General features: G+C 45.9%; 5 protein-coding genes and 1 non-coding gene across 13 annotated transcripts, besides 1 other annotated feature; 4 read left to right on the top strand and 2 right to left on the bottom strand.

Annotated features, from left to right (window-relative positions):
• Positions 1-148: 148 nt before the first annotated feature.
• On the top strand, positions 149-1644 carry Takl2 (Tak1-like 2). The gene is made up of 5 exons (NM_142833.2): positions 149-225; positions 293-592; positions 967-1146; positions 1213-1348; positions 1410-1644. Exons 1-5 carry the CDS (start codon positions 175-177, stop codon positions 1586-1588), a joined length of 846 nt encoding a protein of 281 aa, NP_651090.2. The 5' UTR covers positions 149-174; the 3' UTR covers positions 1589-1644.
• Positions 650-918: a mobile genetic element.
• On the bottom strand, positions 1638-7033 carry CG45049 (uncharacterized protein). Of its 5 annotated transcripts, none has more exons than NM_001104407.3 (7): positions 6509-7033; positions 4867-5157; positions 4716-4791; positions 4461-4647; positions 4241-4390; positions 4121-4183; positions 1638-4053 (listed from the first exon to the last, which is right to left on the bottom strand). In NM_001104407.3, exons 3-7 carry the CDS (start codon positions 4764-4766, stop codon positions 3893-3895), a joined length of 612 nt encoding a protein of 203 aa, NP_001097877.1. In that variant the 5' UTR covers positions 4767-4791; positions 4867-5157; positions 6509-7033; the 3' UTR covers positions 1638-3892. The 5 variants fall into 5 exon arrangements, with proteins under 5 accessions (NP_001097877.1, NP_001097876.1, NP_001287472.1 ...); NM_001104406.3 differs by having other exon boundaries at positions 6899-7033; NM_001300543.1 differs by lacking the exon at positions 4867-5157.
• Positions 7034-7585: 552 nt separating this feature from the next.
• Positions 7586-9116, top strand: RNF220 (ring finger protein 220). The gene has a single exon (NM_142831.4). It carries the CDS (start codon positions 7731-7733, stop codon positions 8925-8927), a length of 1197 nt encoding a protein of 398 aa, NP_651088.1. The 5' UTR covers positions 7586-7730; the 3' UTR covers positions 8928-9116.
• A 205-nt stretch (positions 9117-9321) lies between these two features.
• On the bottom strand, positions 9322-9652 carry asRNA:CR45648 (antisense RNA:CR45648). Its single transcript, NR_125234.1, has one exon.
• Positions 9413-12680, top strand: Irp-1A (Iron regulatory protein 1A). Its single transcript, NM_058023.5, has 7 exons — positions 9413-9488; positions 9549-9641; positions 9713-9882; positions 9949-10678; positions 10741-10841; positions 10905-11676; positions 11741-12680. Exons 1-7 carry the CDS (start codon positions 9476-9478, stop codon positions 12568-12570), a joined length of 2709 nt encoding a protein of 902 aa, NP_477371.1. The 5' UTR covers positions 9413-9475; the 3' UTR covers positions 12571-12680.
• Positions 12681-12849: 169 nt separating this feature from the next.
• Positions 12850-23117, top strand: wge (winged eye). Of its 4 annotated transcripts, none has more exons than NM_001275918.1 (11): positions 12850-13921; positions 13983-14129; positions 16659-16793; positions 16950-17066; positions 17333-19466; positions 19526-20093; positions 20157-20415; positions 20636-21195; positions 21526-21705; positions 21782-21943; positions 22009-23117. In NM_001275918.1, exons 1-11 carry the CDS (start codon positions 13477-13479, stop codon positions 22282-22284), a joined length of 4983 nt encoding a protein of 1660 aa, NP_001262847.1. In that variant the 5' UTR covers positions 12850-13476; the 3' UTR covers positions 22285-23117. The 4 variants fall into 4 exon arrangements, with proteins under 4 accessions (NP_001262847.1, NP_001036746.1, NP_732790.3 ...); NM_001043281.2 differs by having other exon boundaries at positions 17369-19466; positions 20606-21195; positions 22009-22458; NM_170037.2 differs by having other exon boundaries at positions 17336-19466; positions 20606-21195; positions 22009-22458.
• Positions 23118-23203: the final 86 nt, after the last annotated feature.

Genomic DNA, 23203 nt, shown 5'->3' with positions numbered 1-23203 from the left:
CAGAATTTCCTATCTTCTTTTATACCTTGCATTATGAGGTATTATTGCAGAGGAAATCGATGTTGATAAGATAAGAAATCGTCATCAAACGAAAGTCACTGATAAGCTAATCACACCTTAAATGCTTAACCTTTCGCGAACTAAACTCAGTGAAAATTTGCCATTTGATAAGAAATGTCCGCTCCTGTAGAGGGTGTTCCCTATGAGGAGATCCAGACAAAAGAGGTTTGAGATTATCCACGGCCAGCTGGATTGGATGGCATTATAAATTCAACGTGCAATTCCATTGCAGCTTATAGGCACCGGATTCTATGGCAGCGTATACAGGGCGGTCTGGAGAAATCGTGAGATCGCGCTGAAGAGAATTCGCGAGGGATGTGAGGATAAAAAGATTGAAAGAGAGATCTACCAGCTGACAAAGGCCAGCCATGTCAACATAGTTGAGCTCTACGGCACATCGAGGCACGAGGGATGCGCCCTGCTGTTGATGGAATTCGTAGACGGTGGATCTCTGTCCAGTTTTCTGCACGCGAAAAGCAAGCCAAGTTATTCGCATGCCCACGCCTTCAACTGGGCGCATCAGATCGCTCAGGTATGGTATGAATGGTATCATCACCATAGTAGATAGTAGAAGCAAAGACACTAGAATAATGCAAAACAAGAAATTCTTACATGGTGCCAATTGATCCAAAATAATATAGATATTTTGACAAATTTACAATGCATGAGCATACATGAACATACGTGTGCACACATGCAGTGGTCGGCTGTCACTGTATGCGTAGAAAAGAGCTGTTCGCTGTAGAGCTCTCCGCTCTCTCGCTCTTGAATAAAAATGAGAGAGAGAGAGCCTTAGGCAACCTCCTCTAGAGCCACGCCAAAAAAATTGTTACGCATCTTGTTATTCTAGTGTCTTTGGTAGAAGCGTGGTAGCTATTGTGCCCAATAATACGGACGGTTTCATAGGGCATAGCCTATCTGCATGGCATGCAGCCGAAAGCAGTAATTCATCGCGATATAAAGCCACTCAATACACTGCTATGCGAGAAGGGACTCAAACTGAAGATTTGCGATTTCGGAACTGTTGTGGACCTATCCCAATCGATATCGTGCAATGCGGGCACCTGCAGATACAAAGCGCCCGAGGTAAGGGAGTTGTTTGATTTCAAATCCAATCGAATAATAATCAACCAACCAACCGGCTTTCAAAAGGTTCTACAAGGAAATAAACCCGATGAAAAGTGCGATGTGTATAGTTGGGCTATTACCTTTTGGGAAATATTGTCGCGCAAGGAGCCATTTGAGCAATATAATACGCTTTTTGAACTGTACATGGCTATTAATGAAGGCAAGAGATTATCTCTCGATATTATTATTATTATTATTATGTAATAAACTTATGATTTCAGGCGAGAGACCGGATTTAAGTTGCATTATGTCTGGCTGCCCCGCGGATATAGTTGCTCTTTTGTACGCTTCTTGGGATCCGGATATCAGCAAAAGATTTTCTATGGAACTGATTTCCCAAAGCATGGGTAGAATCCTAAGTGAGGCGGGATCCATTCCACCACTGGATTTTTACTCATAAAACTAATTCTCCACCCTTTACATTCGTTATTAAAAACGGATATCGTTGTGAACGTTAAACACTATTTTATTTTCTTGAAAACTCTCCTGAAGTATTTACATTGTACGGGATGCTGTACGGGTTATGCGGATAGGTTGGGTGGGTGGTTGGTATGTGGGCTAGATGCCTTTTGGGTTTTGGAGCGCCAAATATTCAATTCAAGGCTATATCCAGTGAACTGCAGAATAATTTGTGGAAGTACATAGTTTGTTATTTTCGTTAGATGCGGGTATAGGTATTAGGTATTCGGTAATGCATATAGGGAATTTATAAAATATGATCTAGGCATATGTTTTACAGTATATGGATCACTAGCAATACGTTTGTTACTGATAATGTTACTTAATCTGGTGATGTTTTGTTTTTGTCGTTTTTCTTCTATCGAATGTAAATTTAAAAAATTAAATTTTAAAACGCTTTTAATAAATATATTCATATGTGTTTGTATATATATTTTGCTTGCTTGTTAAAACAAAATGATCCTCGCTCATGTGTTGGTTAGTTACACAATGGAAAACTGTAACGTTTCGTAGAGTTTCGTTTTTTTGGAGTATAATTGTTTCGTTAGTTATAGGTTGCTTCTTACTTATTCCCTTTTGTTTTGTTTTTTAATTGCATTAATTGTTACATACTTTAAACTTATATATATATAACTATATATATATATATATATATATATAAACATGCGTGTATGTAAGCATAGTTTAATTAATTCAATTGGTTTTGGTATAATTGTCGTCTTTATACTCGCTATAATTGTTTTTGTTTCGTCTTTTTTTCACCGCACGTTCCTGCCTACGATTTGTTCAATGTCTTCATATATATATGGATATATGGATGTTCAAGCATATATATTCCCTTTGTATTGTTGTAATTTAGGTCGCATTTAATTTTGGTTGCATTTGCTTCGCTTCATTTCGGCGTTGAATCAAAATCTTCTCATTAAAAACGAAAACGAACGAAACATAATTATGTTCTGATTGCGAGATGTGATGGACGAATTCGAATGATTTGCTAATAAACTAACAAATCCAGAGATAACGTTGAATTATGAAAAAGGATGGCTTAGTTATAGTTGTTGCGATATCGCCAATACTCATACCTTATGCTGGTTTACAACTTAAACAAACTTATCGTATATGGAAAAAATTAAAAAAAAAAGAAAAAAATATATGTTCTTAAATTGTTAACAAAAGGTGTCAAAAACGTTTTTATTGCTGTCAGTTGCGTGTGATATGTTTTCGGTTGTGGTAAGAACACAGGTATCAATAAATTATTACAAAATAGGAGTTTACAAACGAGTGATTATACTTAAAAGTCGGCTTGGCTTAAAACATATAACTGAACGGCTCGGGGACATTAGTACAAGTACAAGCTGAGTACTGGACTGGTTTGGTAAAACTATTTTACAAAAGGTAAAAGAGCAACACATATATTCGAGTACATTTGGTGTTGTGTATCGCGCAAAACACTGGGACAAACACATAATTTATAATATTCGAAACGGATATACATATGGAGCACAAATGGAGAACAAATATTTTGAAAGCGTAATCGGCATGAAACGTTGACAATGACGATGTGGCTGACATTGTGGCTTTATATGTCGTGGTTACACCTATTCCCTCGATTACGTTCATATACAAATTCTAATTTGGATTCTGCTCACGATTAGGATTGAGATACATGGGGAGTACATTGCTATGTATAATGTAGCTGAGTACGAGTATGAGTACAATATTGTAAGAGGTCTAATTTCAACTGGCACCTGCTCTCAGTTTTCTACGGAAAAGCAAGCTCTAAAAGTTGCCTACAATGCTGGGGAACTCATGTGGCATGCAGTTGTATATATGTAGGGGTTTTTGGTTAATGCGATTAACTTTCAGAATTCCTAGACGTACATACATGTGACTGACTGACTGACTGACTACATGATAGATGTGGGTCGTGTGTTTGTGGCTTGTCTACGATTACCTTTCGAAACGAACGAACACAAAATCAACTCATTGGGTGTAACGTCATCTAAACAAATGCCGAGTACTATAAGATGGTGGGTGGGGGGTGGTTTATAAGATGGCTACGGATTTTTGGTTTGAAATGGTCATGATATACACAATCATAATTGTAACACATTCGCTTAGCTGCAAATTGCTTCTGTTCTTGAGTCTGATTTAAATCGAAATCTATGTGTGTCTGTGTGTGTTGTTGGTTGGTTGCTATATACTTATTCTACAGAACGACGTCAGGCAGGTCGTGCGGCCTTGCCTAGGCGCGCATTTGGTTTTCATGTACGATTTTCCTTTCCTTATAGTAGATCTCCTCCGACTCCTTGTCGCAGAGCAGCAGGACAACGGCCCCAAATAGAAAGATGGCCGCACCCCAGCCGACGCCATAGGCCCAGCCAAATTCCCAGACTCGTCGATTGGCTATAACATTAAATGGAATACAAGTCAGTGGAAAGAAGTTCAACATCAAGGTTTCAGGCTACCATACCCATGGTTAGTTCGCCGGCAAAGCATACTGGATATACGATCAAGGCGGACAATACGGCCAGCACTGCGAAAAAGTTATATTTAACATGTGATTCTGACATAAGTTCAGCTAGTTACTCACAGGATACAAGCATCACCAATACTGCTATACGATAGAACTTATACTTTAGATTATGATTCTGCGTCCGGAGGCCCAGACCTGTCAGTACTGTGGCAATGACGTCCGTTATCAGCGTGATGATGCACAGAGCGGCTGTGGCCTTAATGTAGCCTAAGGGACATTATACGAATTATATGTTAAATTCGAGCTTAAGATTGCTGTTTCTTCATGCAATACATACCGACATCGCGGGTCCAGTAGCATCCTGGCGGATCCTGGATATTGAATGGCAGCGGCGGCACCGAATCATCCTCGATGCAGTGCACAAAGAGACCTTGCCGCCAGTCTGAGGCCATTAACCAATCTGTGGACGCCAGAGCCATAATCATGAGGGCCACCACGATGACGCCGCAGATAAATGCAATCACCTGTGAGGGCAGAGAAATCAGTCGGTGCAATCTGTAAACGTTTCCGAAACTTTAGGCCAAATGCATACCTTCAGCGGCCTCGTGATTGTGATGGTCTCAATCGTCGTGGTCGGCGCCATTTTCTCCGCTGGTGGACGTAGAACACTGCGCGCATGATAATTGTGATTAATTGCGGGGGTAGGGGTATTTTTACCGGCTTATTAGGCCAGCCAAACTCACCTTATCGACTATGTATATGCAGGCAATGTGCTGCCCGCAGCTACTAATTGGAATGCGTTTCAATGCGTTTCTTGGTTAGTTTTGCTTAGTGGGATGTTGGAAGGGTTTCTTTTCTTTTCTTTTTGTTTTTTTTTACTTTTTTGGGGCAGGCAAGTAAATGCTACGCCGGTTGGCTTTAACAATCTAATATAAATGCTTCAATTGGCGTTTTATTGCTTTTGGTTTGCGCGCTAAGGTTTATCCAATGCGTTTTCAATTTCAAATTGCTGGCGGAAGCAGCCCGTTCAACATCTGTATTGTCAAAGAGGGGGGATTTGTTTGTTAGCGGGACGGGAAATAGAGAAATTGGTGACATTCGATTAGACCGACTGGCGCACATGGTTTGTACAACATGATTGTTTACATCAAGACAGTTAAGTAAGCAGCAGCAACATGCAAAAACAACTCGAGCAACAATATCGACAAAGACAATGGCTAACTATTATGGGGTTTATTCCAATCGAACTGCATCAACGCGACAATTAAAACTACGGTAGTGCTCAAATTTTTAGGTTTTTAACTATTATCATTCTATTATCATGTGTAATGAACAACAACTATTGAACTTTAGATTTAGCATTGATATGCAAAAAAAATAGGATCAGAATTTGGTTGAGAGCAGAATAAACTTTAGCTATACTATTTTGACCAGAATTGTAGACATCAATGTAGTATGTATGTTTTGTATTAACTGACGCAATTTACAAAACAATGCGTTGGTACAGTTGAATGAGTTTGGGATTGTTTAAATTGAAATCGCTCTATTGTGCCAGACAAAAACGCGACGGAATATTTCAGTCATCATTGGGGGGCGTATTTTGGCTCAATGACAAAAGACGGAAGCTGGGGTGATGAGGTGCAGTCCCCACATAAATTATGCTGCAAGGCGGACTGCAACTAAGCATTTTGAATGCTGGAAATACCGACATGCTAATTATCCATTCGCATTCCATTGTTATACCCTAACTGAGAGTACAATAGAATAGGTCAGACTTGTGACAATTTATGTACGTTTGTAAAAAAAATATCAGCATCTTGAAATGAAATTTTGAACAAATATTATAAAACAGAGTCTTCTTATTATCGATCTTGCTCAATAGTTGCTAACAAATAGGAAGTGTATCAAAATTTCGTTAAAACTGCATATTATGCCTAATTCGCACGATTCCCTGCCAATTTTAATATCTTCAGATACGCAAACAAAGATGCATATGTTTGTGTAAGTAGATGTTGCGTCTAATGTATCTCAAGATATTTCGACGGGCTAGACGGAGATAAATATAGTTTTACATATAGCGGCTAGAAATGTGGAATAAAAACAAAAACACATTTCGCAGATGAGCGAGTACCGACTTTGTGTGTGTGAGTGTGTGTGTGTGAATGAGTGGCATGGCAACAGGATCATAACGGTTAATTGCTATATAGAACGTAACGGTAACGGCAGGCAAAATTGGGGCAAACGGCCAAATGCAAAACAACAACAATGGCAAGGGCGAGGGAATTCGTATACACGTATGTTTATATATGTGTGTGTGTGTGTTGTGTGCTATGCGGAAGAACGGAAGCAAAACAAAATGCGATCTGTTTGAGTTCAGGAATATACCTTTCCTTGTAATAGTCCAGGGTTACCGATTCGGAATCAAATTCTGAATAATCTGGCAGCGATTCGGCATCAAAGGAGCTCATTCCGCTGAGCGTGTAATTGGGCAAGACGTTCATTTTGTTGTTGTAGCCAACAAGGTTACCCTGCTGCTGTTGTTGTTGCTGCTGCTGGTACTGCTGATGCATAGTTGTTGCTGTTTTTTCTACGTTTATTTTACTATATTTGCCTTATTTAACAATATGGCACACGCACACACACTCACGCCCAGGAGAAACTGGCTGCTATATTTTTTCTCTATTCTCTTTTCGCTGCCTTTTCACACTCTCGCCGTCTGCTTTGCACTTTCGCAAAAATATGCGTCGGTTTTGGGTTCAACCTGTATGCACTTACACTCTGCTTGAAAAGCTCTGTCGCTTTTCCACTTTCACATGTTCCTCGACCACTGACTTTTCTATATAATCAAAAAATAAAAACGACGAAAATAATAATGTTTTGCTTCCCTCATAGAGCTGGAACTTAAATCGATGTTGTCTCGATACTATCGTTTTGGCTGGGCATTTCTCGATAGCGATAAAGTGCCATGGAACTATCAGTTAATTTACATTTACCGTCAAATTATTTAATTTAACGAAGAAAGGAAATTAAAATAGCTTACATTTCGGATGTTTAAACTTTTATCAAAGCGGGGGCTGTGCTTTATAAAAATTTCCTAACAGTGAGGGAGAGACACTATCTGTCACATGTTATATCGGGCATGTAAACAACGCAATCTGATAATATATATATATTGCTGTATTAAGACCAACCAGAGTAGAGTAAAAATTAAGAAATCAGTACGTTTAATTATTTTATTGTAAGACTTAAGGTCAAAAGAGTTGTTGGAATGCAAAATGCAAACTTTGAAGTTTTAATTAACACGGAATTCAAACAAATAATCAATTATTATAAAGATATTTTTAAGTGAATAAAATTTTAATTATTGCTTAAGCATATTAATCACTGTGCTTGGCGCTTTTGTAACGGTTTTACGATGTATATCGCAATGACCACTTCCACTGACACGAAAAATAACGAAATCAGTGTGACCGTTTTCCACCGTACGAGAACGTAAGAAATCGGCGTCGCGTGGCTTGGACAGAGATTATCGAACAAAACAAAATCCGACTACAGAATCTTTTAACTTCGTTTACCCTTAAGAGTCCGCGGTGGATCCGAGGAATCGATGGCTACGGACACGGTGTCCAACGGCGAGAACTTCGCCCAGCACTTGAGCAGAAACAGCGACGACGACGTGATCTGTCCCACATGCGACGTGAAGATCAAGCGCAGTCAGGTGGCCGATCACTGCCAAGTGGAGATGGAGCGATTGCACAATCCCATTAGCGCTGTCACTCCACCGACCCCAACTAGCGGAGCAACCGCGTCCGAGGAATCCGGTTCGGTATCGGGGGGCAGACAACCGTGGAGCGTGTTCCAGCGGGTGCAGCGCAATCGGCAGGCCCGTCAGCGCCAGCGCACCAGGAAGCGTCCGGCTTCTCCTGCCCCACCAGCAACTGTAAATCCTACGGTAGCAGCTGCTCCTCCTCCAGCTGCAGCAACTCCGTCCGTAGCTGCTGCCGAATCGAGCCAACCCACCTGTCCCGTGTGCAACCACAACTTTCCGCAGTCCAACATCCAAGAGCATGTTAATCATTGCCTGCGCCAGAGCCGCCGCAATGGTCAGGCCAATGGTGAGCGGCATTCGAGTGAGGACTCGGAGGACAGCGAGGAATATGAAGAGTACGAGTGGGCGGGACAGAAGCGCATTCGCGTCTCCACTCTCGTGCAAGGAGGCTATTCCGCCCTGGGCCTGGGCCAGAGAATCAAATACAATGGCAGTCAGCAGGCGCAGGACGACGAGGACGAAGATCTCAACGTGGACGAGGATGACACTCACATCTATGGTCCTACGCAGTATGGCGAGGGCGATGTGATCCCACTGGTCAACGAGGACACAGAGGGAAATGTTTCCGAGGCGGATGTTACCAGCTACGTGCGCCGACTTATCTCCTCCAGCGATGGGCCCAAGCCAAACCATTCCAGCGAAGCCACCGAGCAAGAGCCTGCCAGCACAAGCAACGTGGAGGCTCCACCAGCCAGCGAGGAGCCGTCTACGTCGCGGTCCACGCGATCCACCTCCCAAAACCAGCAGCAGATCATCGAATCGCTGAAGGCCAAGCTGCGGCTCTACGAAAAGCAGGCGCAGGGCAAGTACAAGTGCCTGATCTGCATCGACGACTACAAGAATCCCGCCATCTCCGTGTCCTGCTGGCACGTCCACTGCGAGCAGTGTTGGTTGCAGACGCTCGGCGCGCGAAAGCTGTGCCCGCAGTGCAACTCGATTACCACGCCGAAGGACCTGCGACGAATCTACCTGTAGACGTCCATCACAGACTTGTTATCCCCGCTGCCAAATTGCTTGCGCCATAAAACAGGCTTTGCATCCCGACGCAGCTTTAGATGATAATCCCCTATACATATTATTTATATAGATTACAAATACCAATTATACTACGTGACATTACAATAAGCCTACCATGTAACTATTGCAATAAACCGCAGAAAACATAATTAATATTTAAGTTTATTTAACGAAATTAGCATGTAGGAAGGGAAAAGCGTTTAAAGACATGCAAACAAGTTATTTTAAATACCTTATTTTGAACTAAAATAAAAAAGCAATCAATCCAATATTATATCCAATATTATTTTCGAATCACAAAAATGATAAATTATTCCACTATAATTTACAAATGTTTCATTTTAAGTAATAAATAAATATTTTTTACTGTGTACCGGTTTGTTTTCATGTTCAGTTATCGATAATATAATGTTTGCGTTAGTGATGAGCAAGTTTTGCCTGGTAGCGGTTCCTCACGCGCTCATCTCTATATCACATTGCTTGGTTTTCTGTTTAATTTTTCCACAATGTCCGGCTCCGGTGGGATTTAATTGGAAAAAGGAGTATTTGATCTGTACGCTAATCCTGTCTTCCTTGCAGGCGCCAATCCCTTTGCCCAGTTCCAGGAGTCATTCACCCAGGACGGCAACGTCTACAAGTATTTTGATCTGCCCTCCATCGACAGCAAATATGGTTGGTAATCGTTATTGTTGTTCGTTATCATTATTGTTGTTATCTTTATGAATATTATTAACCCCCCACAGAGTCACTGCCCTTTTCCATTCGCGTTCTGCTGGAATCAGCGGTGCGCAACTGTGACAACTTTCATGTGCTGGAGAAGGATGTGCAGAGCATCCTGGGATGGACTCCATCGCTGAAGCAGGAAACCAGCGATGTGGAAGTCTCCTTCAAGCCAGCTCGTGTTATATTGCAGGTGTGGATTATTGCATCACATAGATTATGTTTGTATGTGACTTCTTAAGATATTCCCTGCTTTCAGGACTTTACTGGCGTTCCCGCCGTCGTGGATTTTGCTGCCATGCGGGATGCTGTCCGCGAGCTGGGCGGCAATCCTGAGAAAATCAATCCCATCTGCCCTGCCGACCTGGTCATCGACCATTCCGTTCAGGTGGATTTCGTTCGCTCCTCGGACGCATTGACCAAGAACGAGTCACTAGAGTTCCAGCGCAACAAGGAACGATTCACCTTCCTCAAATGGGGAGCTCGCGCTTTTGACAATATGCTAATTGTGCCACCCGGCTCTGGCATTGTGCACCAGGTTAACCTGGAGTATCTGGCCCGAGTGGTTTTCGAAAGCGACAGTTCAGCGGACGGATCTAAGATCCTTTATCCGGATAGCGTTGTGGGCACTGACTCCCACACTACAATGATCAATGGATTAGGTGTTCTCGGCTGGGGTGTTGGCGGTATCGAGGCGGAGGCCGTAATGTTGGGCCAGTCCATTTCCATGCTGTTGCCAGAGGTGATTGGCTACAGGCTGGAGGGCAAACTGGGCCCTCTGGCCACATCCACCGATCTGGTGCTGACCATTACCAAGCATTTGCGTCAGCTTGGTGTCGTCGGCAAGTTCGTGGAGTTTTACGGCCCCGGAGTGGCAGAGCTCAGCATCGCGGATCGCGCCACCATCAGCAACATGTGTCCGGAATATGGAGCCACTGTGGGTTACTTCCCAATCGATGAAAACACGCTGAGTTACATGCGCCAAACCAGTGAGTCAATCTTAAAAATTATCTAAATTTATTACTTGATATCCATGGATGTGGATCATTAGATCGCTCCGAGAAGAAAATCGATATTATCCGGAAGTATTTGAAGGCCACTCGACAACTTCGTGACTATTCCCTTGTGGATCAGGATCCCCAATACACGGAGGTAAGTGAGATTCTGTTTTTCCAATGCAAAGACATACTAACGAATCACTTTTTTACCCTGCAGTCTGTAACTTTGGACTTATCCACCGTGGTGACCTCGGTTTCGGGGCCCAAGCGACCGCACGATCGCGTTTCAGTTTCCAGCATGTGCGAAGACTTCAAGTCGTGCCTCATAAGTCCTGTCGGCTTCAAGGGATTCGCCATACCACCGAGTGCATTGGCTGCAAGTGGTGAATTCCAATGGGACGATGGGAAGAGCTATAAGATAGGTCATGGATCTGTTGTGATTGCCGCCATCACCTCGTGCACGAACACTTCGAATCCCTCGGTGATGTTGGGCGCTGGTCTGCTGGCCAAGAATGCCGTGCAGAAGGGCTTGAGTATTTTGCCGTATATCAAGACCTCATTGTCACCAGGATCTGGCGTGGTTACCTACTATCTGAGGGAATCCGGTGTGATTCCCTATCTGGAGCAGCTGGGCTTCGACATTGTGGGCTATGGCTGTATGACCTGCATTGGCAACTCGGGCCCGCTCGATGAGAACGTAGTGAACACCATCGAGAAGAACGGACTGGTTTGCTGTGGCGTCCTGTCGGGCAATCGCAATTTCGAGGGTCGCATCCATCCCAATACTAGGGCCAATTATCTGGCCAGTCCGCTGCTGGTGATTGCCTACGCGATTGCCGGCCGTGTGGATATTGATTTCGAGATCGAACCGCTGGGCGTGGATTCCAACGGCAAGGAGGTGTTCCTGCGCGATATCTGGCCAACGCGCAGTGAGATTCAGGAGGTAGAGCATAAGCACGTCATTCCCGCCATGTTCCAGGAGGTGTACAGTGAGTATAGCTAGCTGACTAAGATTTTTCCGCAGCTCTAGGCTAACTGTGTCCGCTATCACAGGCAAAATTCAACTGGGATCCAGGGACTGGCAAACGTTGGAGGTGTCGGATAGCAAGTTGTATCCATGGAGTGAAATATCAACATACATCAAACTACCACCGTTCTTCGAGGGTATGACTCGTGCGCTGCCCAAACTTAAAGGTATCGAGAAGGCTCGCTGTCTGCTGCTTCTCGGTGATTCAGTGACCACCGATCATATCTCGCCAGCCGGATCCATTGCACGAAAGTCACCGGCAGCGCGCTATTTGTCGGAAAGGGGTCTAACGCCGCGCGACTTTAATTCGTATGGATCCAGACGTGGCAATGATGCGGTGATGGCACGCGGAACCTTTGCCAACATCCGTCTGGTCAATAAACTGGCATCCAAGACGGGACCCAGCACACTGCACGTGCCCAGTGGCGAGGAGATGGACATCTTCGATGCGGCGGAACGGTATGCGAGCGAAGGAACACCTTTGGTTCTGGTCGTAGGCAAGGACTACGGCAGTGGCAGCTCACGTGATTGGGCCGCCAAGGGGCCATTTCTGCTGGGCATCAAGGCGGTGATTGCTGAATCGTACGAGCGCATTCACCGCTCAAATCTGGTGGGCATGGGCATCATTCCGCTGCAGTTCTTGCCTGGCCAGAGCGCCGATACCCTGAAACTGAGTGGCAGGGAGGTGTACAACATTGTCCTGCCCGAGGGCGAACTGAAGCCGGGCCAGAGGATTCAGGTCGATGCTGATGGCAATGTCTTTGAGACCACGTTGCGTTTCGACACCGAGGTGGACATAACGTACTACAAGAATGGCGGCATTTTGAACTATATGATACGCAAAATGCTGGATTAGTTAGTGCGTTCGTTGACTTTTATATTCCATATGCATTTCTAGGCGACTTTTAATTGTTATTATGTGCTGGGAAATAAAATTTGACATTCATCTGTGAGATGATAATTATTAAAAAAAAAATATTTCAAATATTTTATAATATTTTAAATTGCGCGCTCTGGATGTTATCGATAGCAGAAATGCCGATGGCCAAACCAGTCCTGCTAAAAATGCCTAACGCCTGCTGGTGAATCATCGACAAGGCAGCAATAAAATCGAATAGTCCCTGTTATATCGCTGTTAACTTAACATAGTTCGCTGCTTCTTTTTTTGTCCGTCCCGTGGACTTTTCTCCAGAGGATTTTGATTCCAATTCGCAAAAGAAAAACATAAATAAGCAACAGATCGTGTGTTGGCCAATAGCTCTGCAGCCAGTGCTCGATATTCACTTGGAAGAACCGCGCAAAAACGCAACAACGCAGCAGGAAAGTCGCGCCTCCGCCTCCCCACCAAAAAAAAAAAACACAAAAAAAAAGAAAAGATCTCGGATCGCACAGGGTTTTATTTTGGGCAACCGCACTTGGACTGGTGGGTGCTTCGGTTCCCTCGACCTGTGGATAGTGCCCAGTGGCGTCGCGTCGCTTTGGATTATGTCATTTGTTTATGGGGAATTGCCGCAGGCCCAGTAGCCAATGTTGCATCCGAAAGAGGCAGCGAAAACCTGTAAAAATGTAGACTGTGTGCGTGTGTGTGTGGGCCAGTGCTAGTGTGTGTCCGTGTGCCGTGTGTGTCCACGTGTGTTTGTGTGTGCGGATAATGGACGTTTAGTTTTTGGTCGAATCCGCAAGATATATAGTGAAATAGGTATAGGCTAGAGATCCCAGGGAGCGGTAGCCATACATATATGTGCACAGCCACCGCTACCCGATGGCCACGTTTAATCCTGGCGCCAGCAGCAGTGCCGCCGACGTTCTGAGCGCCACCACAGCAACGGCTACTTTTCTGGTGCCCACCACTGCGGCAGTATCGCATCCTGGTGCCCATACCGCCCATCTGCAGCTGGATCAATTCGGAGGCTTCTCCGCGGCGACGGCCACTCCCCTGCAGCACCATCACCATCAGCAGACCAACTCGTCGTACACTTTTGTGCAGATCAAGAGGGAACCCTGCCAGGTGTCCGAAATAAGCTCGAACAATTGCCACCAGCAACAGCAGCAACATCACCAACACCACCAGCACCAGGTGCAGCATCAGGGCCTGTCTTCCGCCTCGATGACCGCCTCCTCCAAGACCATGTCCTCCTCCACACTGACCACTCTCGTCAAAATAGAGGCTCCCTCGCCAAAGGTATCGGAATTGGAAAAGTCCACAGGTAGGTGACACCCAGCCACTGGTCAAGAGCACTCCTCATCGGTTAATTACGATTCTATCAGGCAACTCCGTTCCCATTGGCATCGCCGTGGCCAGGAAACGCCCGCAAGAAGCTCTGGTGCCGGCTATCAACACCCCCGCTACGCTGCCGCTGCAGCCACCACTCAACAAGGACTTGAACTGCTTCGGCATACGCGTCGCTGACCTCGGTGAGTGCCAAGCTACACAGAGAGAAATGCAGCTTCATCTCATGGAAATAATAAGTTCTTAGTGATATTCAAGGGGATGTAAACTGTTTTAAGGTATCTGCTATCTTTGAGATACCAAATGATTTACTTAAAGAATCATTAGATATTTCTAGATGCTGTTTTCCATTTGTGTTAAATGATATGTAAATTTAAGACAATCACTGTCTTGTGCCATACATTTTTTCCATCCGTGTAACTTCTGGGCATCTAATTCAATTGAGTCACCAGATTTGAGCGCCCCTAATGAACGGCGCTTCCCAAGGGACAACGTTATATGATGCTTATGATGCCAGGACGTGGACGTCGTTCAATTATGCCACTAATAAGATTGCCAACAAACGTTCAGCGCTGTGCGGAATTCCATCAGTGAGCAATGGCCGAGGGTGTCGTCTCCGCCTTAAACAACCCGCTGGAGTTTAGAGGGCAGGAATCATATGATGGCCGCCTGTTGTGCGGCTGTCGTTGTTGTGACAGCCACCGAATCGACTGGATTCGACTCAAAACGGCTCATCCCCATATCCATCCTCCCTTGCGGGCAGAAGGAAACCCGGTGGTAAATCATACGAACTTCTAAAGCGGAAGTGAAACGAAAGTGAAACACATTGCGATTTGAGAAGGGAGGCTTTGCGTCGCCTTGGCTCTGGTCGACTTGAAATTGCTCTTTAGATGGGCACATAAATATGTTTATATTTTTTTGGGGGTGTGTTTTGTCGCCGTAGCCAGTCGAATTACATTTTCCGGATTATTTTTAAAGTCTGCTAATGGTGAAATAATCAACCATGCCCATGACACGAACATGAACTTTATGATCTTGGATGGGTTACTTTTTCATATCAATCTATTTACAAAATAGTACCAGATGTGCCATAGCCTTAATCAAAGAGCAAGAGTACAGGAAACTGTGTACTTTGTTTTAATCACTACATGGAATTTCATGTTATTCTTTAAATGATAACGTCTATAAATGGTTAGAGCAATATGATGGCAGGGAAATGAATCATTACACTTAACTAAATGAATATATAATTTGTATTGCTTTGACTTTACAAAGTTGCACTTATTTTTTGTTATTTTTACCTGGAATCTCCATTTACTCATTTATTATTATCAACTCTGATAAAATTGAAGTCACAAGCTACTTTTTGCGGGGGTTTTTATTTTTATATATCTATTAAACTAGAAGTTCAACGCTGCTATAAAAATCCAATGCAAAAACAGATTGAAATTTTGTTTTTATATCTATTCTGGGTATTTCCCAGAAGTTCTCTTTTAGTAAGAAACTCTGACAGAACAGCTCATTCTCGATTGAGGGTGTTTATTTTCATGCATCAAATACGTTTTCCTTTTAGATTTTTAGAATGACTTCAGAAAATACATATTTTTAGCGGGTTCTAGTGCTTTTGAGTGCAGAAAAAAACCCTTATAAAGTAGGCGCATTACTTATGGTTCGGCAATGAGCAGAGTATCGAGGGCTTCGGCTTAGTTAGCATGCTCCAATGGAGCTGAAGCTAAAGTTCCAGTTGCGTGGGCGCCATTCAGAGGAACATCAGAGCGGGAATCCAAAGACAGATTACTCATGGACTCATGGTGCTCGGGTGGGTTGTTTTTTCAGACTTCAGACAAGGTAGCAGCGGTGGCTGTTGCTAGAAGTAGTCTGGAATCTGTGTGTGTGTGTGTGTGTGTGTGTGTGGGGGAACCAGGAACAAGTAAGGCATCACCTATAAGGGATGCTCGAGCTGGATGCTCGGATGCATGAGTGGTTCTCCGGGGATGGGAAACTAAAGGGGAACTGGGTAACAAACCGGGCGAATCATCCTCCAGGACACAGGACCTAGCAACATGACACGCCGAATTGGATTCAGTAGACGACCATATGGAAGAGTCTTCCTAACGTGCCGCTGGTTATTATTTTTTTTTTTTTTCCTTTCCTTGCCACAAGTCACATGCTATTTATAAACGTTTGCCTGGGTAGTTTCTCGGTCCGAAACAAATCACTTGTCAAAAGATGTAGCTCTAATTGCGTTTGCGGAGATGGGACACTGTCGAATACTTGTCATTCATTTCGATTCGAGTGCGGTGGTGGGTTTCCCAATTCAGAACCCATAATGTAATCCAATTACAGGGCATCACGTACGTTTTAATCGAATTTTTGTAGAAATTATCCAGCCACAGTGTCGGAAGGGGGTGGGTTATTCGAAACGATTGGGATGTGTGATAGTTGCCTGGTTGGCGTAGTGGTGGGCGGTTGGGTGGTTTGGGCGCACGCGGTCACCAAATGCATAGTTCAAGGACATTGCAATATTTCACGTATACATACACATCTTCGCTTACAACTTACAAGTTACACGGCAGGCCCGAAACTTTATTAAACAAACGAACGCCAAACGAATAGGTTGGCATATCTCTTCCCAGAATTCAATTTGAGAATCAATGGTTAAGGAAAAAAAAGCGCCCAAAATTCAACGAATCCTTTTTGCTTTTTACTTTCAGGTGCCACCAGTTGCGGCAATTTGTACTTTACTGGCAACGGCGACCTGATGACCACCGGCACAGCCACCGCCGAGGAACTGGCTCTGAGTGCAGCGGGTGTGAACCGGGCACCCTCCACTTTCTGGCAGTATCCAAGTGAGTTGTCCACGTTTAGAGCATGCTACAAGTAGATCCCCGGCAGAAATTGATAAATGCAAAATGTGAAAAAAAAATGAACAATCAGTGCTCACCGTCACACTCTGTCTCCACCTCTCTATTTTGGTTCTCTCTCTTTTCCGTTGCGTTTTGTAGATGCATTACCCATTGAATCAGTGATTTCCATGTCGCCCGCCACGGTGGGCCTGCAGTACTCGCGGGAGGCCAGTCGCGGACAGGTGGTGCTGCTGCCGGCCGGCCCAACAGCGCTCGGTAAGTGAGCCGAGATGATCGGCGACGATCTCCGCCATTCGCACTCCGCATGCCAGCACACCGGGACACCTACCTACCTAGGTGTTCTCGGTTAATTTGATTTCGAAACTTCGATACGCCAAAATAAAACTAATTCATGCTTTTAAACTGCGCTTCTCTCCCACCGCCACTCCCCCGACAACTCCAAACTCCAAAACTTCAAACTCCCGAAAACACCCGAACTTGAAACTCCGACTTAACTGAATCGCTACCACGACCATGCACAGCAGGCATATCAAATTTTCCCCTCTTAACGCCCACAGATCCGTTCCAGCAGGCAGCGGCTGCGGCGGCCTTCGTCTGGCCCTCGGCCTACATCCCCCAGGCGCCGGCACCTGGTGGTCACTCTGCTGCGGCAGCCGCCGCAGCTGCTTCGCTGCAGCCGACGCCCAACTTGTCCAGTTTGCCCAACTTCATCTTTCCCTCGATGGGCGGCCACCAGGCGCTGAGCACAACGCCTTCGTACGCGTCCACCCTGCAGCTGTATCTGGCCGCTGCGGCCACTGCGACGGGCAGCTCGACGATGTGCCAGCACAGCAATCAGCAGACCAGCACCACAACCACCAATTCCACCATTAATCTGAGTCTGGCCGCTGGTTCGGGGGTCACGCAAAGCGGCAATGCGGCTAGCAGCTTAAGTTCCAGCAGTAGTCTCAGCGCGAGTAGCTCCCGTTTCCTCAGCCTGGCCACTGGTCAGACTGGGATTCCTTCACTTCTCTCCTTGCCGCCACCGACAGGTTTGAAAGAGGAGTACCCGATGCCGCTGGCATTGCCGCCCCTTGTGCCGCTCGAGGCGGCGCGGGATAAGGAGCAGGCCTTGAACCTAATGCGTCTGCCCACGCCGCCCACCTCGGCCACCATGGAGCCGTCTTCCCTAGGCCATGCAACGCCCCACCATCTCTTCCAGTCGGGTGCCATGGCTACGCCCACGCCAGCATTGCTCAACCTATCGATGCATGGCAACGGTGGGGAGCTGCCTGCTGCAACGCCTCTGCCAGCGGTCAGTGATGAAGCGGCGCTGAACTACAAGCTGCATGCACCGTTGACACCGCAGACACCTCCTCGCCTGGCGGACATTCCTGTGTCGGGATCGACTCAGCTCTTGCCGCAAATGCAGGATGTCAATATACAGACGGATACGCCCGTTTGCAGTGAAGACGAGAGCTTTCCGGGCTCAGCAAAGCCGCAGGATCCTGCTGCAGAAGCATTTCCGCCCCCAACCCATGTCCAGCCGCTGGAACTAACGAAGCCCAGTGAAGCCAGCCATACCCAGCCTACTGAGTGCCATACCCAGACCGAACCCAGTGACATACCCAGTGCCAGCCAGGAGGAGTCAGCGGAGCAGACTCCCCCGGAACCCATAGAAACGATGACGCAAGCCACGCAGGCAGATCAAACGTCCCCCGAGGACCTGACCGGTTTGGAGCTGCTCTCGAACATAAGCACCAATAGCAAACCACTGGTGCGAGTAAAACAAGAGCCGGTGGAGCACATAGAGCAGCCAGCGCCGCAGCCGCAGCCTGTGAATATAATGCCCTCAGAGCCTACGCTGCCTATGCCGCCAATGCTGGAAATGGAGCCCACTTCAGAACGCGAACCACTTGGAGGTCTCAAGCTGCTGTGTGCACTCGCTGAGCAACGCATCCAGGAGGAGGTGGTGCAGGGCAGCAGTCTGTTTGCTACGCCGTCGTCGCGAACGCCCACTCCCACGTCGCTGGCCCTGGGAACGACAGCTGCGACGCCGCCCATTTTCGAGGCCAAGTCCTGTTATGCCTTTGGGCAATCGCAGGGTTCCGTCTTCCCCTCCTCAACATCCTCCTTTCAGATGCCATTAAGCTCGCCCGGATTCCCCTCGATGCAGGGCATCGAGCTGCCAACCACGTCGGCTGGTATCGTTGCCGAACTGACTCCTGTGAAGCGCAAGAAGCACAAACATTCCAAGTCCTCAGGCAGCGACAGCCGCAAGTCGGCACGTTGCAGCAAGAAAAGCAAGAAGAAGCGCCACCACAGCAGCAGCCGCCAGCAGTTCTCCGCTCCGGCCGAGGAGGATCTGGACCTGCAGGACGATCAGCTGCAGTCGGAGCTACGCAATGCCCTCCACGCCGTGGATCCCAGCTATGCGCAGCGCTTTGGCCAGGAGGTGTTTAGCATCATGGACAATAGTATGCGTATGCGACTGGCGAAAATAACGCGGCAGTATCGCAAGAAGAAACGGAAGCTGGATGAGATTTCCAAGCACAAAAAGAAGAAGAAGTGCTCCAAGCAGCAGCTCGAACTGCAACAGCAGCAGGCATCGCAACAGGCGGTGCAGCCATCTTCAGCTCTGCAACAGCCACAGATGACGCTGTCCAGTGTCCTGGGGTAAGTGGTTTACTCCAAAGTCATGTTACCCTTAACCTAATACTATTTGTATTTTTCAGAACTTCATCCCCGTTGCGCGATTACAAGTTCCCAAAGTTTTCGAGCAGTAACCTTCAGGCGTCTAGTTTTTTGCGATTCCCGGACAAGACGCACTCCTTCCCCCCACCGCCGTCCCTACAGCAATCCCAACCGGAGCCCAATCCCTTGCCAAGCAGCAGCTCACCGAGTACCTCGTCGTTTGTCCGCCTGGAACCCAGCGCATTGGACGCGGCCGTTGCCATTGCACCAACTACCTCTTCGACTTCCACCTCCGGCTCACCATCCACCAAGCAGGTGGCTTCCGCGCGGAAGCAGCGCAAGATGAAGGCGAGCACCGTCGGCGCCGCTGGAGAGCAGACAGCGGCCACGGAGGCAAAGCGGCGATTTAGCGCCATTGATCGCGAGCTTCAGCTGACCAGCGAGCACCTGTATCGCGATGAGACACGTGTCCTCACGGACATGGGTGGTCTTTTCTATGCGGGTGTAATGAAGCCATTGCGGCCGCCAGATGTGTATTCAATCACATTGGATGGAGAGCGTGGCAACAAGTCGCATGTAATGTCGCGCGAGGATATACTCAAGGATACGGTGAGTGAATACTTGATTCCTAAGCAATTGATACAAACATATTTATGATTATTATCTTTAAAGATCCTCGAGGTAGCTCCGAAGAGCGTGGAGAGTGTACCAGTAGGCACGCGCCTGTGCGCCTACTGGAGTCAGCAGTACCGATGCCTTTATCCAGGACGTGCCATCGACTCCGAGCAGGTCGTCGATGGAACGGCCAGCAGCGCTACGAATGCGGCTACAACAGCGCCGGACTTCGTAAGCGTAGAGTTCGACGATGGCGACAGCGGCAGGATCCGCTTGCAGAACATCCGTATGCTCCTCAGCGATTATCCCATAGCAGGTGTGTGTTCATTTTGCACTTTCGTGGGTGTCAAACTGTAAGCCCGGCACCATCTGTGCCCGTGGACACGACAGGCTTACTCCCCAACCCTCTATCCAAACATTAGTTTCTTGTGTACGTGCCTCCTTATTTACTACTTTGTTATTTTCGTTCCTTCTGCCCGACAATCCCACTTAACCCATTGGAACAGAGTACAACGATAATCCCCTCTACTCAGTAGGCAAGCAGAAGCGAAGCGCTCTGCGCGGGGGTGAAAGTGGACCTGGCGGAGTCACTCAGGACCACTTGACCGTGCCCGGCTGCGAGGATTCGCACAGCCATCATAGCCTGGGGATGAGTAGCGATAACACCACATCGCTGGCGGCAACTATGGAGTTGTTCACGCAGCGCAGTGAGAAGAAGCGCCTGAAGAAGAGCCTCAAGAAGATGTCCAAAGCTCAAAATGGCGTTAGTCCGGCCACGGCAACCAATGGTGGAGCTGATGCCGCTGCCTTGGGCGATGGTGTCAGTGCCGAAGACGCCGCTCGTAAGCACCATAAGCACAAGAAACGCAAGAAGCACAAGAAGCATCACCGCAAGAATGGCAGCGAAGAGCAGGAGCAACAGGTAGTCCAGCAGGACTACTCTGCGGCAGGACAGGAAGCGACAGAGGCTCCTTCCACAGAGATGTCATCAGCGACCTCAAGTCGCGTTAAGGTGGAGGTCAAAGTGAAGACAGAGCAGCTGGAGATGGAGGAGGAGGAGTCCGCATCCAATCTCATGTCAGAGATATCCGATGAGGTGAGCGGCAGCAATAACCTTTGCCCTTTTCTTTTTGATAAACCCTTTTCTGTTTACCATTTATGCCAATTTTATTCACTTAAATGAAAACGCAAATATTTACAAAATCTGGTAGCAAAACACCCGACTTTGCAATCAGTAAATGCTAATTGCCAATAAACTTTTTTAGTGATTCCCTTGTTCAGCATTTGAGTTTTGGGAATGGTAAAAATAATATTTGTATTACACAATCCGAATTATTTGATTAGAAAACAATGGCAATAGCTGTAAACGGAAAGGGTTGTCCGTTCCCTAATGAAAGGGTTGAAATAATCAAATTTTCGCTCACAGGCCAAGGGCGACGATCTGGTCGAGCATAACAACTCCAAGGGAAGCAGCAAGATTGCGGCCTTCCTGCCGGAACGGCAGCTATGGGGTTGGTATGGTACCGCCTATCGCAAGGCGGGCGTCAAGGGACGCGCCAGAAAGCAATTTTACAAAACAATCAAAAGGGGAAAGGAGACTATCACGGTAAGTGCACATGCTCATATTTCAATGCAATTATTGTATTTAATTTTGATTTTTCATATTCGGTGCTGCATTGCAGGTCGGGGACAGTGCAGTATTTCTATCGACGGGCAGACCAGATCGACCCTATATCGGACGCATTGAGTCCATGTGGGAAACAACCACGGGCAACAAGGTGGTGCGTGTGGCGTGGTTCTATCATCCGGAGGAGACGACCGGCTGTCCAAAATTGAAATTTCCGGTAAGCCAGAACATTGAATTACCTGACGAAGTTATGAATATTATTAACTTATTTACTTTCAATAGGGTGCTCTTTTTGAATCGCCGCACGAGGATGAGAACGATGTGCAGACCATTTCGCATCGGTGTGAGGTGCTGCAGTTTGGCAGTTACTTCGAGAAGTTCGGTGCCGATTCGAAGCAATATCAATCCATATACGATAACAATGATACATATTATTTAGCCGGGCACTATAACCCAAGGTTACAAGTGCTAAAACTACAAGACGATATTCCAACTCTCGAAGAGCTGCAGGATACAAATACTACTACTACTACTACAGAAACTACTACCGAGGATTAAGCGAAAAGTGGATAGCCGTGGTTAGGCATAGTGCATACAGATCTATATATATACAATATATATACATTATACATATATTTTACTATACGTGAACAGATGAAGCAGATATATACCTATATGTATACAAATATTATTTCTATATATTTTAAAATGCATTACGTATTTCGTGAACTCAAAAAAAAAAAGCAAACAAAAAGAACACTGGCGAGAGTAAAAACAAGAGAGAGAACAAGGAACTAAGCAACAACTACTAAATTAATGTGTAGTTACGAGAAGCGCAAGCAATTTTAAGTTTAATTTTGTAAAAACAAAACAACAAAACAAAAAAGGCGCTTCGATGTCGAAAATGTTGATTCACTTCAAGTTCACCGAAAGTTTACAAACGAAATGTGTGCTTCTACATCCCTTGGACCCTTTTGACCCTTTGGACACAACACACCAAACATAACACACCCAACATAACACAAGCAACATACAAACCAACCAACAAACAGAACAAACTCTTGGATCAGAAGCTATAGCTACAGGATATGGGATACACTTGTTAATTGGCGTGTATACCTACATGTTTCAGATGAAATTTAGAACGTGTTTTAAAGATTTTAAGCAGGCAACATGCAGCAACTACTACTATAAATGTAACAATTCAATGTGATAGCAAAACAAAACCAGATGTTGATGTGTACAGAGGAGAGAATAAGTATAGATGATAAATAAGAGATCAAGCAGAATGTGTGTGTTGAATATTTACAGTTTGTTTTATTCAAGATGAACAGCAACGTATAAAATCAAACCTATCTTTAATTACATCAATAAACTTGCCGGATATATTGAAATCACTGCTCTTACTTGTATTTTCAATTGGTTTTCTCGGAAATTGAAAACTCCCATTTTCGTTCGACGTTTCAGACAATCCTTG

Source organism: Drosophila melanogaster, chromosome 3R (genome assembly GCF_000001215.4).
Source record: "Drosophila melanogaster chromosome 3R".
In the NCBI taxonomy this organism is placed as follows: domain Eukaryota; kingdom Metazoa; phylum Arthropoda; class Insecta; order Diptera; family Drosophilidae; genus Drosophila; species Drosophila melanogaster.
The sequence above is the reverse complement of the archived record's forward strand: the minus strand, read 5'-3'. Positions and strand labels throughout refer to the sequence as shown.

Bases quoted from the DNA above. Each gene is read 5' to 3' on its own strand.
- Irp-1A (NM_058023.5), top strand. The intron at 9,642-9,712 runs GTTGGTAATCGT...AACCCCCCACAG, and splicing joins CTCCATCGACAGCAAATATG to AGTCACTGCCCTTTTCCATT. The intron at 9,883-9,948 runs GTGTGGATTATT...CCCTGCTTTCAG, and splicing joins CAGCTCGTGTTATATTGCAG to GACTTTACTGGCGTTCCCGC.
- wge (NM_170037.2), top strand. From the start codon at position 13,477: ATGGCCACGTTTAATCCTGGCGCCAGCAGCAGTGCCGCCGACGTTCTG. The intron at 14,130-16,658 runs GTGAGTGCCAAG...TTTTACTTTCAG, and splicing joins CATACGCGTCGCTGACCTCG to GTGCCACCAGTTGCGGCAAT. The intron at 21,706-21,781 runs GTAAGTGCACAT...GCTGCATTGCAG, and splicing joins GGGGAAAGGAGACTATCACG to GTCGGGGACAGTGCAGTATT.
- CG45049 (NM_001300543.1), bottom strand. From the start codon at position 6,693: ATGCATCAGCAGTACCAGCAGCAGCAACAACAACAGCAGCAGGGTAAC. The intron at 4,184-4,240 runs GTGAGTAACTAG...ACTTTTTCGCAG, and splicing joins ATTGGTGATGCTTGTATCCT to TGCTGGCCGTATTGTCCGCC. The intron at 4,054-4,120 runs GTATGGTAGCCT...TTAATGTTATAG, and splicing joins TGCCGGCGAACTAACCATGG to CCAATCGACGAGTCTGGGAA.
- Takl2 (NM_142833.2), top strand. From the start codon at position 175: ATGTCCGCTCCTGTAGAGGGTGTTCCCTATGAGGAGATCCAGACAAAA. The intron at 593-966 runs GTATGGTATGAA...ACGGTTTCATAG, and splicing joins GGGCGCATCAGATCGCTCAG to GGCATAGCCTATCTGCATGG. The intron at 1,147-1,212 runs GTAAGGGAGTTG...GGCTTTCAAAAG, and splicing joins GCAGATACAAAGCGCCCGAG to GTTCTACAAGGAAATAAACC.
- RNF220 (NM_142831.4), top strand. From the start codon at position 7,731: ATGGCTACGGACACGGTGTCCAACGGCGAGAACTTCGCCCAGCACTTG.